The following is a 13,360-nucleotide window of genomic DNA, read 5'->3' on the forward strand; positions in this document are numbered from 1 at the left end:
TGTGTGAGTGTGGGAGCGTGTGTCTGTGTGTGTGTGCGAGTGTGTGTGTGAGTGTGTCTGTGAGTGTGTCTGTGTGTGTGTGGGAACGTGTGTCTGTGTGGGTGTGTGAGTGTCTGTGAGTGTGTCTGTGTGTGTGTCTGTGTGTGTCTGTGTGTGTGTGTCTGTGTGGGGAGCGGTGGCGCAGCGGTTAGCGTGCTGCGCTACGAACCCAGCGACCAGAGTTCGATTCCCGCTCACGGCCAACGCCGGCGACGATTATCTGAACCTGCCCTGGGCCTCCCCTAGGTCCACTCAGCCTCAAATGACTACCTGGTGCGATGTGTTAAACATCGCCGCTGGGGAGACAAAGGCGGCCGGGCGTGGCGCTGGCCACACGCCCTGTTGTTGTGCCCCGTGGCGACCTTCATAGGTGCTTGCTAACAGCACTTGCCCCTCCATTCGTTTGAGGCTATACAGGTGGCGGTGGCGGTGGTGGTGGTAGGGGGGTGATTTTTGTCTTCGTGAGCGTAGCAGCGTGCGGTCACGACCACAGAGAGTGGGTTGACAGAGGCCTTCATCAGCAGTGGCTTGACCACGGCTGATGAAGACGACGATGACGACGATGATGATGATGATGGGAAAACGATGGACCCCAACTCCCCGCTCCTACCCCCACGCCAGATAAATGTGTTCCCCCTCTGTGTTGTCCACCCACCCCCAACTACCCCCACCACACCAACCACCACACCACCACCATCACCACCCCACCACCACCCCACGACCACCACCACCAACCCTCACCACCACACCACCACCCCACCATCACCACCACCCCAACCACCACCCCACCACCACACCACCACCACACCACCACCCCCCCCACCACCACATCACCACCACCACCCCACCACACCATCACCACCACCACCATCACCACGACCCCAACCACCACCACCACCACCCCAACCACCACCCCAACCACCACCACCACCCCCCCCCCCCACCACCACCACCCCAACCCCTACCACCATCACCTCAACCACCACCACCCCAACCACCACCCCACCACCACCAACCCCACCACACCACCACGACCCCAATCACCACCACCACCCCAACCACCACCCCCCCACCACCACGACCCTAATCACCACCACCACCCCCACCCCCACCACCCCCACCACCCCAACCACCACCACCCCACCACCACCCCAACCACCACCACCACCCCACCACCACCCCACCACAACCACCACCACCAACCCAACCACCACCACCCCCCCCACCACACCACCCCACCACACCACCACCACCCCACCACCACCACCACCCCCCACCCCACCACCCCAACCATCACCACCACCACCACACCACCACACTACCACACCACCACCACCACCACCCCAACCACCACCACCCCACCACCACGACCACCACCCCACCACCACCACCACCAACCAATGTTTGTTGTTCAACTCGTTCTGCTCTCCGCGTCTCCCACTGCACCCGTCCATGCATCCCCAACGACTCTTTGGTGGGCAAAGGATCCCTGCATCCCGTGAGTTATGCCCATATCAGGACATAACGGGTCTAGCTAGCGTCGTTTACTGACACACACACACCCACCCACACACACACACTCGCTCGCGCGCGCGCGTGCGTGTGTGTGTGTGAAAATGGCACTTTGCCCCCAAAAGTATGTTAAGGCTATACGGGGGATCTTTGTCTTTTTGTGCGCGCGCGCGTGCGTGTGTGTGTGTGTGGGGAGCGGTGGTGCAGCGGTTAGCGCTACGCTGCGCTACGAAACCGGCGACACGAGTTCGATTCCCGCTCACGGCCAACGCCGGTGACAGCGATTATCTGAACCGGTCCTGGGCCTCCCCTAGGTCAACTCAGTCTCAAACGAGTACCTGGTGCGGTGTGTAGTAAACATCGCCACTAGGGAGACAAAGGCGGCCGGGCGTGGTGCTGGCCACCCACCCCCTCGTGTGCCGTGCCGGCCTTTATAGGTGCTCGCTAACAGCACTTGCCCCTACAGTCTGTTACAGGCTATACGGGGGTCTTTGTCTTGTGTGTGGATGTGTGTGTGTGCGCGCGTATGTGTGTGTATGTACGTGCTAACAGCACTTGCCCCAACAGTCTGCCAAAGGCTATACGGGGGATCTTTGCCTTGTGTGTGGATGTGTGTGTGTGTGTATGTACGTGCTAACAGCACTTGCCCCAACAGACTGCCAAGCGCTATACGGGGGATCTTTGCCTTGTGTGTGGATGTGTGTGTGTGTGTATGTACGTGCTAACAGCACTTGCCCCAACAGTCTGCCAAGCGCTATACGGGGGATCTTTGCCTTGTGTGTGGATGTGTGTGTGTGTGTATGTACGTGCTTACAGCACTTGCCCCAACAGTCTGCCAAGGGCTACACGGGGGATCTTTGCCTTGTGCGCGCGCGTGTTTATAGGAGGTCGTGAACCCATGGGAGAAAGGGGGCGATGGTGTGGGTCCGGTCCCGACGTCTGTTTGGATTAAAGTTTTAATTTCCACCCCCCTCCCCCCCCCCTCCCATTATCCCCTAAAGATGCATCGGTGAGGGTGAGAGGCAGAGACAGTCTGTCTGAGCGTTCGAGACAGAATCTTCATATTCCAGATGCAGAACCCAGAGACGTTAAAGTGTCAGGAGCACACCGCCCCCCTTGTTTAACTTACCCACCAACACAAAAGTCACACCTATTATAAATCATATCTCCGGTTTAGTGGTGGTGGGGGGGGGGGTAAATTGGGGGGCCTGTGAAATGTCGGTGGCATGGTTAGCGAGTGGCTGAAGGGATTCAGTTAAGGGCTGTACCGTCAGTCACTGGGTGAGTGGGTGGGTGGGTGAGTTAGTGAGTAGATGTGTGAGTGAATGGGTGAGTTAGTGAGTAGATGTGTGAGTGAGTGGGTGAGTGAGTAGATGTGTGAGTGAGTGGGTGAGTAAGTGAGTAGATGTGTGAGTGGATGGGTGAGTTAGTGAGTAGATGTGTGAGTGAGTGGGTGTGTTAGTGAGTAGATGTGAGTGGGTGAGTGAGTAGATGCGTGAGTGGGTGGGCGTGTTAGTGAGTAGATGTGTGAGTGGGTGGGTGAGTTAGTGAGTAGATGTGTGAGTGGGTGGGTGAGTTAGTGAGTAGATGTGTGAGTGGGTGGGTGAGTTAGTGAGTAGATGTGTGAGTGAATGGGTGAGTTAGTGAGTAGATGTGTGAGTGAGTGGGTGTGTTAGTGAGTAGATGTGAGTGGGTGAGTGAGTAGATGCGTGAGTGGGTGGGCGTGTTAGTGAGTAGATGTGTGAGTGGGTGGGTGAGTTAGTGACTATGTGGGTGGTGAGTGAGTGGGTGTGTTAGTGAGTGAGTGGGTGGTGAGTGAGTGGGTGAGTTAGTGATTAGATGTGTGAGTGGGTGGGTGGGTGAGTTAGTGAGTAGATGTGTGAGTGAGTGGGTGAGTTAGTGAGTAGATGTGTGAGTGGGTGAGTGAGTTAGTGACTGGGTGGGTGGTGAGTGAGTGGGTGAGTTAGTGAGTAGATGTGTGAGTGGGTGAGTGAGTTAGTGAGTAGATGTGTGAGTGGGTGGGCGTGTTAGTGAGTAGATGTGTGAGTGGGTGGGTCAGTGAGTTAGTGACTGGGTGGGTGGTGAGTTGAGTGGTGAGTGAGTGAATCAGAGTGCTGTACCGTCAGTCACTGGGTGAGTGGGTGAGTGTGGGTGGGTGAGTTAGTGAGTGAGTTGGTCTGTCGATCGGTGAGTGAGTGAGTGAGAGAGCGGGTGGGTGAGTGGGTGGGTGAGCGAGCGAATGTGTGGGTGAGAGGGTGTGTTAGTGAGTGGATGTGTGAATGGGTGTGTTAGTGAGTGGATGTGTGAGTGGGTGTGTGTGTGAGCGAGTGGGTGGGTGTGTTTGTAAGTGGATATGTGAGTGGGTAGGTAAGTGACTGAGTGGATGGTGAGTGAGTGGTGAGTAAGTGAGTGAGTGAATCAGAGTGCTGTATCATCAGTCACTGGGTGAGTGAGTGGGTGAGTGAGCGAATGTGTGGGTGTGTGGGCGAGTGGGTGTGTTAGTAAGTGAGTGGGCGAGTGAGTGAGCGAGCGAGCGAGTGAGTGGCTGAATTAGTGAGTGAGTGGGTCAGTCAGTGAGTGAGCGAGCGAGTGGGCGAGTGGCTGTGTGGGTGATCGAGTGGGTGGGTGTGTTAATGCGTGGATGGGTGGGTGAGTTAGTGAGTGGGCGAGTGAGTGAGCGAGCGAGTGAGTGGCTGAATTAGTGAGTGGGTCAGTCAGTGAGTGAGTGAGCGAGCGAGTGGGCGAGTGGCTGTGTGGGTGATCGAGTGGGTGGGTGTGTTAATGAGTGGGTGGGTGGGTGAGTTAGTGAGTGGGTGAGTGAATCAGTGAGCGCTGGATCATCAGTCACTCCGACAGCAGGAACGTGTCAACCGGGAACTCCATCACCAGAACCATCAGCAGCAGCAACAGCAGCAGGAGTCCAACTCAGACAGAGTTTGTGCTCTGACCAGCAGCAATCACAGACTTCGTGAAACTTTTGGCACTGAAAATAGACTCAAGCATCGAGACCAGGGGGTGAGGAACCTTTTTTTCTGCCAAGGGCCGTTTGGATATTGATAGCATCATTCGCGGGGCCATAAAACATCATCAACTTAAAAAATTAGCCCGTTATATTTGGTCAAACGTTGAATTAACTCGCCCCTAATGCGATGGGCTGGAACTGCTTTTCTTTGGCGAGGCGTGTGTGTGATGTTAGCTGGTGTTGATGATGATGTTGCTGATACTCGCAACTGCTTATAAAGGTGCGGTTGCCTTGGCAGGGCCAGACCCAAATGATTTCGCGAGCCTCGTACGGGACGTTCCCCACCCCCGATCTAGACGATGCCTCGTTAGCCACGTCACCAGTTGTAAGGCGCCACTGGGTAATGTAGCTCGTTTCTTTTAGAAGCGACCAGGTAAATGACGGCTCAACGGAAGTGGCTTCACAACATTTTGCGTGGAAATTTATGGCAGGCAAATGACTCTAAGCGTACGTTAGCTCGTGTCTCAGTCCGCCTGTCCTGGCGACAGACTCCAGCTCTGCACTACTAGACACTACTATACACTACACTATACACTACTATACACCACTATACACTACACTATACACTACACTACTAGACACTACTATACACTACACTATACACTACTATACACTACACTATACACTACACTATACACCACTATACACTACACTATACACTACTATACACCACTATACACTACACTATACACTACTATACACTATACACTACACTATACACTACACTATACACTACTATACACTACACTATACACTACACTATACACTACAATATACACTACACTATACACTACACTATACACTACACTATACACTACTATACACTACACTATACACTACACTATACACTACTATACACTACACTATACACTACTATACACTACACTATAGACTACACTATACACTACACTATACACTACACTATACACTACACTATACACTACACTATACACTACACTATACACTACACTATACACTACTATACACTACACTATAGACTACACTATACACTACACTATACACTACACTATACACTACTATACACTACACTATACACTACACTATACACTACACACTATACACTACACTATACACTACACTATACACTACACTATACACTATAGACTACACTATACACTACACTATAGACTACACTATACACTACACTATACACTACACTATACACTACACTATACACTACACTATACACTACACTATACACTACACTATACACTACACTATACACTACAGCAGCGCGACCACGGGGAGAGAGAGACACCGTGAACTCCGAATATACAGCAACAGGCGTCGTCAGAGTCGGGATCGAACCCACGACCTCCTGCGCACCAGGCGAGGTAGTTAACATCTCCTAGCCACCGTGATGATGAAAGAGAGACACGCAAACTCCAAATGTACAGCAGGCGTCAGGATGATGCTGCTGATGATGTTGCTGCTGCTGATGATGATTATGATGATGTTGCTGATGATGATGCTGATTATGATGCTGATGATGTTGCTGATGATGATGCTGATGATGTTGCTGATGATGATGCTGATGATGTTGCTGATGATGATGATGCTGCTGCTGATGATGATGCTCCTGCTGCTGATGACGCTGTGTAGATATACTCTGGACTGTTCTGCGTGGTGGTGATGTTGATTATGCTGTTATTGTTGTTGTTGATTACGCGAATGCTGATTACGCTGATGACGATGTTGCTGCTGATGACGATGTTGCTGCTGATGACGATGTTGCTGCTGATGACGATGTTGCTGCTGATGACGATGTTGCTGCTGATGACGATGTTGCTGCTGATGACGATGTTGCTGCTGATGACGAGTCGTTGCCAATCATGATAACAACGATGCCCCCCCTACCCCCCCCCCCCCCACGATGTTGCTGCTGATGACGATGTTGATGATGATGCTGCTGCTGATGATGATGTTGCTGATGATGACGATGTTGATGATGACGATGATGCTGATGATGATGTTGCTGATGACGATGTTGATGATGTTGTTGCTGCTGACGATGTTGCTGCTGACGATGTTGCTGATGACGATGTTGCTGATGATGCTGATGATGTGGTGGCCGCTGCGTAGACGTACTCGGGCCTGTTCTGCGTGGTGGTGAACCCGTACAAGTTCCTGCCCATCTACTCGGAGAAGATCGTGGAGATGTACCGGGGCAGGAAGCGTCACGAGATGCCTCCGCACATCTACGCCATCACCGACACCGCCTACCACAGCATGCTGCAGGGTGACACATGCTCACCCACCCTCCACCACACTCACCCACCCCACCAGCACACTCACCCACCCCACTACTACCACACTCACCCCCACTACTACCACACTCACCCACCCACCACCAGACTCACCACCCCACTACTACCACACTCACCCCCACACTCACCCCCCACCACTACCACACTCACCCACCACCACCACACTCACCCCCACTACTACCATACTCACCCCCACACTCACCCCCCACCACTACCACACTCACCACCCCACTACCACACTCACCCCCACCCACCACCACACTCACCCCCACTACTACCACACTCACCCCCACTACCACCACACTCACCCCCACTACCACCACACTCACCCACCACCACACTCACCACCCCACTACCACACTCACACTCACCCCCACCACACTCACCCCCACCCACCACCACACTCACCACCCCACTACCACACTCACACTCACCCCCACCACACTCACCCCCCCCACCCACCACCACACTCACCCCCCCACCACCACCACACTCACCCCCCCACCACCACCACACTCACCCCCACCCACCACCACACTCACCCCCCCACCACCACCACACTCACCCCCACCCACCACCACACTCACCCCCACTACTACCACACTCACCCCCACTACTACCACACTCACCCCCACCCACCACCACACTCACCCCCACTACTACCACACTCACCCCCACTACTACCACACTCACCCCCACCCACCACCACACTCACCCCCACTACTACCACACTCACCCCCACTACTACCACACTCACCCCCACCCACTACCACACTCACCCCCACCCACCACCACACTCACCCCCACCCACCACCACACTCACCCTCCACCACTACCACACTCACCACCCCACCCACCACCACACTCACCCCCACTACTACCACACTCACCCCCCACTACTACCACACTCACCCCCACCCACCACCACACTCACCCCCACTACTACCACACTCACCCCCCACTACCACCACACTCACCCCCACCCACCACCACACTCACCCCCACTACTACCACACTCACCCCCACCCACCACCACACTCACCCCCACCCACCACCACACTCACTCCCACTACCACCACACTCACCCCCACCCACCACCACACTCACCCCCCACCACTACCACACTCACCCCCACCCACCACCACACTCACCCCCACTACTACCACACTCACCCCACTACCCCCACACTCACCCCCCCACCACTACCACACTCACCCCCACCCACCACCACACTCACCCCCACTACCACCACACTCACCCCCACTACCCCCACACTCACCCACCCACCACCACACTCACCACCCCACTACCACACTCACACTCACCCCCACCACACTCACCCCCACCCACCACCACACTCACCCCCACTACTACCACACTCACCCCCACACTCACCCCCCACCACTACCACACTCACCACCCCACTACCACACTCACCCCCACTACTACCACACTCACCCCCACTACCACCACACTCACCCACCCACCACCACACTCACCACCCCACTACCACACTCACACTCACCCCCACCACACTCACCCCCACCCACCACCACACTCACCACCCCACTACCACACTCACACTCACCCCCACCACACTCACCCCCCCACCCACCACCACACTCACCCCCCCACCACCACCACACTCACCCCCCCACCACCACCACACTCACCCCCACCCACCACCACACTCACCCCCCCACCACCACCACACTCACCCCCACCCACCACCACACTCACCCCCACTACTACCACACTCACCCCCACTACTACCACACTCACCCCCACCCACCACCACACTCACCCCCACTACTACCACACTCACCCCCACTACTACCACACTCACCCCCACCCACCACCACACTCACCCCCACTACTACCACACTCACCCCCACTACTACCACACTCACCCCCACCCACTACCACACTCACCCCCACCCACCACCACACTCACCCCCACCCACCACCACACTCACCCTCCACCACTACCACACTCACCACCCCACTACCACACTCACCCCCACCCACCACCACACTCACCCCCACTACTACCACACTCACCCCCACTACTACCACACTCACCCCCACCCACCACCACACTCACCCCCACTACTACCACACTCACCCCCACTACCACCACACTCACCCCCACCCACCACCACACTCACCCCCACTACTACCACACTCACCCCCACCCACCACCACACTCACCCCCACCCACCACCACACTCACTCCCACTACCACCACACTCACCCCCACCCACCACCACACTCACCCCCCACCACTACCACACTCACCCCCACCCACCACCACACTCACCCCCACTACTACCACACTCACCCCACTACCCCCACACTCACCCCCCACCACTACCACACTCACCCCCACCCACCACCACACTCACCCCCACTACCACCACACTCACCCCCACTACCCCCACACTCACCCACCCACCACCACACTCACCACCCCACTACCACACTCACACTCACCCCCACCACACTCACCCCCACCCACCACCACACTCACCCCCACTACTACCACACTCACCCCCACACTCACCCCCCACCACTACCACACTCACCACCCCACTACCACACTCACCCCCACTACCACCACACTCACCCCCCCCACCACCACACTCACCCCCACTACTGGTGATGGTGATCATGGTGGTGATGATGACGGTGATGATGATGGTGATGATGATGATGGTGGTGATGATGGTGATGATGATGGTGGTGATGATGGTGATGGTGATGATGGTGATGATGATGGTGATGATGGTGGTGATGATGGTGATGATGGTGATGGTGATGATGGTGATGATGATGGTGATGATGGTGGTGATGATGGTGGTGATGATGGTGGTGATGATGATGGTGATGATGATGGTGATGATGATTGTGATGATGATGGTGGTGGTGATGATGATGGTGGTGATGGTGGTGGTGATGATGATGATGGTGGTGGTGGTGATAATGATGATGGTGGTGATGATGATGGTGGTGATGGTGATGATGGTGATGATGGTGATGGTGATGATGATGGTGATGATGGTGATGGTGATGATGGTGATGGTGATGATGGTGATGATGATGATGGTGGTGATGGTGATGATGATGATGATGGTGGTGATGATGATGGTGGTGATGATGGTGGTGGTGATAATGATGATGGTGGTGATGATGATGGTGATGGTGATGATGGTGATGATGGTGATGGTGATGATGGTGGTGATGATGATGATGGTGGTGATGGTGATGATGATGATGATGGTGGTGATGATGATGGTGGTGATGATGGTGGTGATGATGATGATGGTCGTGGTGATGATGATGATGGTGATGATGATGATGATGGTGGTGATGGTGGTAATGGTGGTGATGATGATGATGATGGTGGTGATGGTGATGATGATGGTGATGATGATGGTGGTGATGGTGGTAATGGTGGTGATGATGATGATGATGTTGCTATCGGTGGGTAGGGAATGGTCACAGTCATCTTGACGCTTGATCATTTTCATCCACACAGCCATCCTTGTCGTGAAACTTGGTGAGGCTTTGGGTAAAGAGTTATCATTGTTATCAAGTTGTAATTACAGCAATTTACTAAAGTCTCGCTTGTGTTTTTGTTTGCGTTCTAGATCGTGAAGATCAGTCCATCCTTTGCACGTAAGTAGCATGCACAAAGACAAAGGTCCCCCGTGTAGCCTCTAACAGACTGTTGGGGCAAGTGCTGTTAGCGAGCAGCACCTATGAAGGCCGGCACGGCACACGAGGAGGTGGTAGGTGGCCAGCACCACGCCCGGCCGCCTTTGTCTCCCCAGTGGCGATGTTTACACACCGCACCAGATACTCATTTGAGGCTGAGTCGACCTAGGGGAGGCCCAGGACCGGTTCAGATAATCGTCACCGGTGGTGTTGGCCGTGAGCGGGAATCGAACTCGGGTCGCCAGGTTCGTAGCGCAGCTTGCTAACCGATTACCTGTCAACCCCTTATCATTGCCCTGCCTTTTTAAATCCTTTATATTAAGTTCGCTTGCTTGCGTGCTTGCTTGCTTACGACCGTGCAAATCTTTCGGTCGTTTTTTAACCCACTTCCCGTGATCCAATCGAGCTGACATTTTGCACACAGACTCGTTGTGCGTGACAATTTATTTTCGTGAAAAAAAATTGCCAAAATGTTCCACTTTTTAGGAAAAAAAAAATTCACTAACATGAGTCTCTGGAGGTGGTGGAGGTGTTGGGGTCATGGAGGAGTCAAGGGATTTGGCCCGTGGTGTTTAACGCAATCCAGGCTGCCACTCCACCCACTCCAACGTGGCTGTCGTCTCCGCCGTTTTCATCTCTCGTGCAAAGCAAATGTCTCTCTCCTCCCTCTCTCCTCTCTCCTCTCTCCTCTCTCCTCTCGCTCTTTCTCTCTCTTTCTCTCTCTGTCTCTCTCCTCCCTCTCTCCTCTCTCCTCTCGCTCTTTCTATCTTTCTCTCCGCGTGAGCCGCGTTCCTTTCTCACAGACGTTGGCTACGGCGGTCTTCATTCCTTCAATTCAGCTCTGCCCTTGATAAAAACTCGATGACCTCTTAGCCTATGGGCAATGTTAGTGTATGGGGAATGTTAGTCTATGGGAAATGTTAGTGTATGGGAAATGTTAGTCTATGGGCAATGATAGTCTATGGGAATTTCTAGTCTACGGAAAATGGCAGTATATGGGCAATGTTAGTCTACAGGCAATGTTAATCTATGGGCAATGTTAATCCATGGGCAATGTTAGTAATGGCAGTTTATGGGCAATGTTAGTCCATGGGCAATGTTAGTAATGGCAGTCTATGGGCAATGTTAGTCCATCTCTCACTATGTCTCGTGTCCTTTCTCAAGAACTCTCTGCATTGGATTATCCTCCCAGTCGCGCCCAAATCCTTCCGATTGCTCATGGAATTTCAATTCGCCGCCTTCCCCCAGACTCTTGCGCCACATCCAATGTCCCCAGCTTAAACATTATTCATAATCAACGTTTTTGGGTTTAGATCGCGTTATTTATAAATGTGTCGTAACCCTCCACCACCCGACACGGCCAATCAGTAAAAAAGTGTCACGTTGACAAAAGACAAATAGTTCACTGCTTTAGCCCACCGGTGTGTTGAAGCGCGAAACCACAACATTTACAATTTGAGTACCATTTGAGTACATTATGTTCGGTGCCTTGTTCTGCTCCGTCACAACCTCTCTCTCTCTCTCTCTAATTACTCTTCGTTGACATTCTCGTTGTTTCTCCCGCGTGGCGTCCGCACGCGCTTGTCGCTGGGATCTCAGTGGCGAGTCCGGCGCTGGGAAAACCGAGAACACCAAGAAGGTCATCCAGTTCCTGGCCCACGTCACCTCGTCCCACAAGAGCAAGAAGGACAACACCATCACGGCAAGTGCTGCTCGTTTCCCAGGAAACGAGGTCTGGTTTCCTAGGAAACGAGGCCTGGTTTCCTAGAAAACGAGGCCTGGTTTACAAGCAAACGAGGCCTGGTCTCCTAGGAAACGAGGCCTGGTTTCCTAGTAAACAAGGCCTGGTTTCCTAGTAAACGAGGCCTGGTCTCCTAGGAAACGAGGCCTGGTCTCCTAGGAAACGAGGCCTGGTTTCCAAGGAAACGAGGCCTGGTTTCCAAGGAATCGAGGCATGGTTTCCAAGCAAACAAGGCCTGATTTCCTAGTAAATAAGGCCTGGTTTCCTAGGAAACGAGGTCTGGTTTCCAAGGAAACGAGGCCTGGTTTCCCAGCAAACGAGGCCTGGTTTCCAAGGAAACGAGGCCTGGTTTCCCAGCAAACGAGGCCTGGTTTCCAAGGAAACGAGGCCTGGTTTCCTAGGAAACGAGGCCTGGTTTCCCAGCAAACGAGGCCTGGTTTCCCAGCAAACGAGGCCTGGTTTCCAAGGAAACGAGGCCTGGTTTCCCAGCAAACAAGGCCTGGTTTCCAAGGAAACGAGGCCTGGTTTCCCAGCAAACGAGGCCTGGTTTCCAAGGAAACGAGGCCTGGTTTCCCAGCAAACAAGGCCTGGTTTCCAAGGAAACGAGGGCTGGTTTCCCAGCAAACGAGGCCTGGTTTCCAAGGAAACGAGGCCTGGTTTCCCAACAAACGAGGCCTGGTTTCCTAGGAAACGAGGCCTGGTTTCCAAGGAAACGAGGCCTGGTTTCCCAGCAAACAAGGCCTGGTTTCCAAGGAAACGAGGCCTGGTTTCTCAGCAAACGAGGCCTGGTTTCCTAGTAAACAAGGCCTGGTCTCCTAGAAAACGAGGCCTGGTCTACTATGAAACGAGGCCTAGTTTCCAAGGAAACGAGGCCTGGCTTCCAAGCAAACTAGGCCTGGTTTCCTAGGAAACGAGGCCTGGTTTCCTCTAGGATACCACATAAGCCTATAGCTTGAATCTTTGCCTTTGAAACAAGGATTGAGTTCCCTCTTGAGTACCACATTAGATAACCGCTTGCCTGGTTACCTTGGAAACAAGAAT

The 13,360-nt window shown here is 53.8% G+C and overlaps 1 protein-coding gene across 1 annotated transcript in view; it reads left to right on the top strand.

The window, feature by feature from the left end:
• Window positions 1-13,360, top strand: part of LOC144740396 (myosin-11-like) — a 60,825-nt gene that overhangs the window by 20,264 nt on the left and 27,201 nt on the right. The window contains exons 3-5 of the mRNA XM_078623247.1: window positions 6,677-6,833; window positions 10,512-10,539; window positions 12,178-12,280. Of these exons, the coding sequence (XP_078479373.1) occupies window positions 6,677-6,833; window positions 10,512-10,539; window positions 12,178-12,280 (288 nt within the window). The remainder of the gene's footprint in view (window positions 1-6,676; window positions 6,834-10,511; window positions 10,540-12,177; window positions 12,281-13,360) is intronic.

This window comes from Lampetra planeri, unplaced genomic scaffold (genome assembly GCF_965212315.1).
Source record: "Lampetra planeri unplaced genomic scaffold, kcLamPlan1.2.h2 scaffold_211, whole genome shotgun sequence".
Taxonomy (NCBI): domain Eukaryota; kingdom Metazoa; phylum Chordata; class Hyperoartia; order Petromyzontiformes; family Petromyzontidae; genus Lampetra; species Lampetra planeri.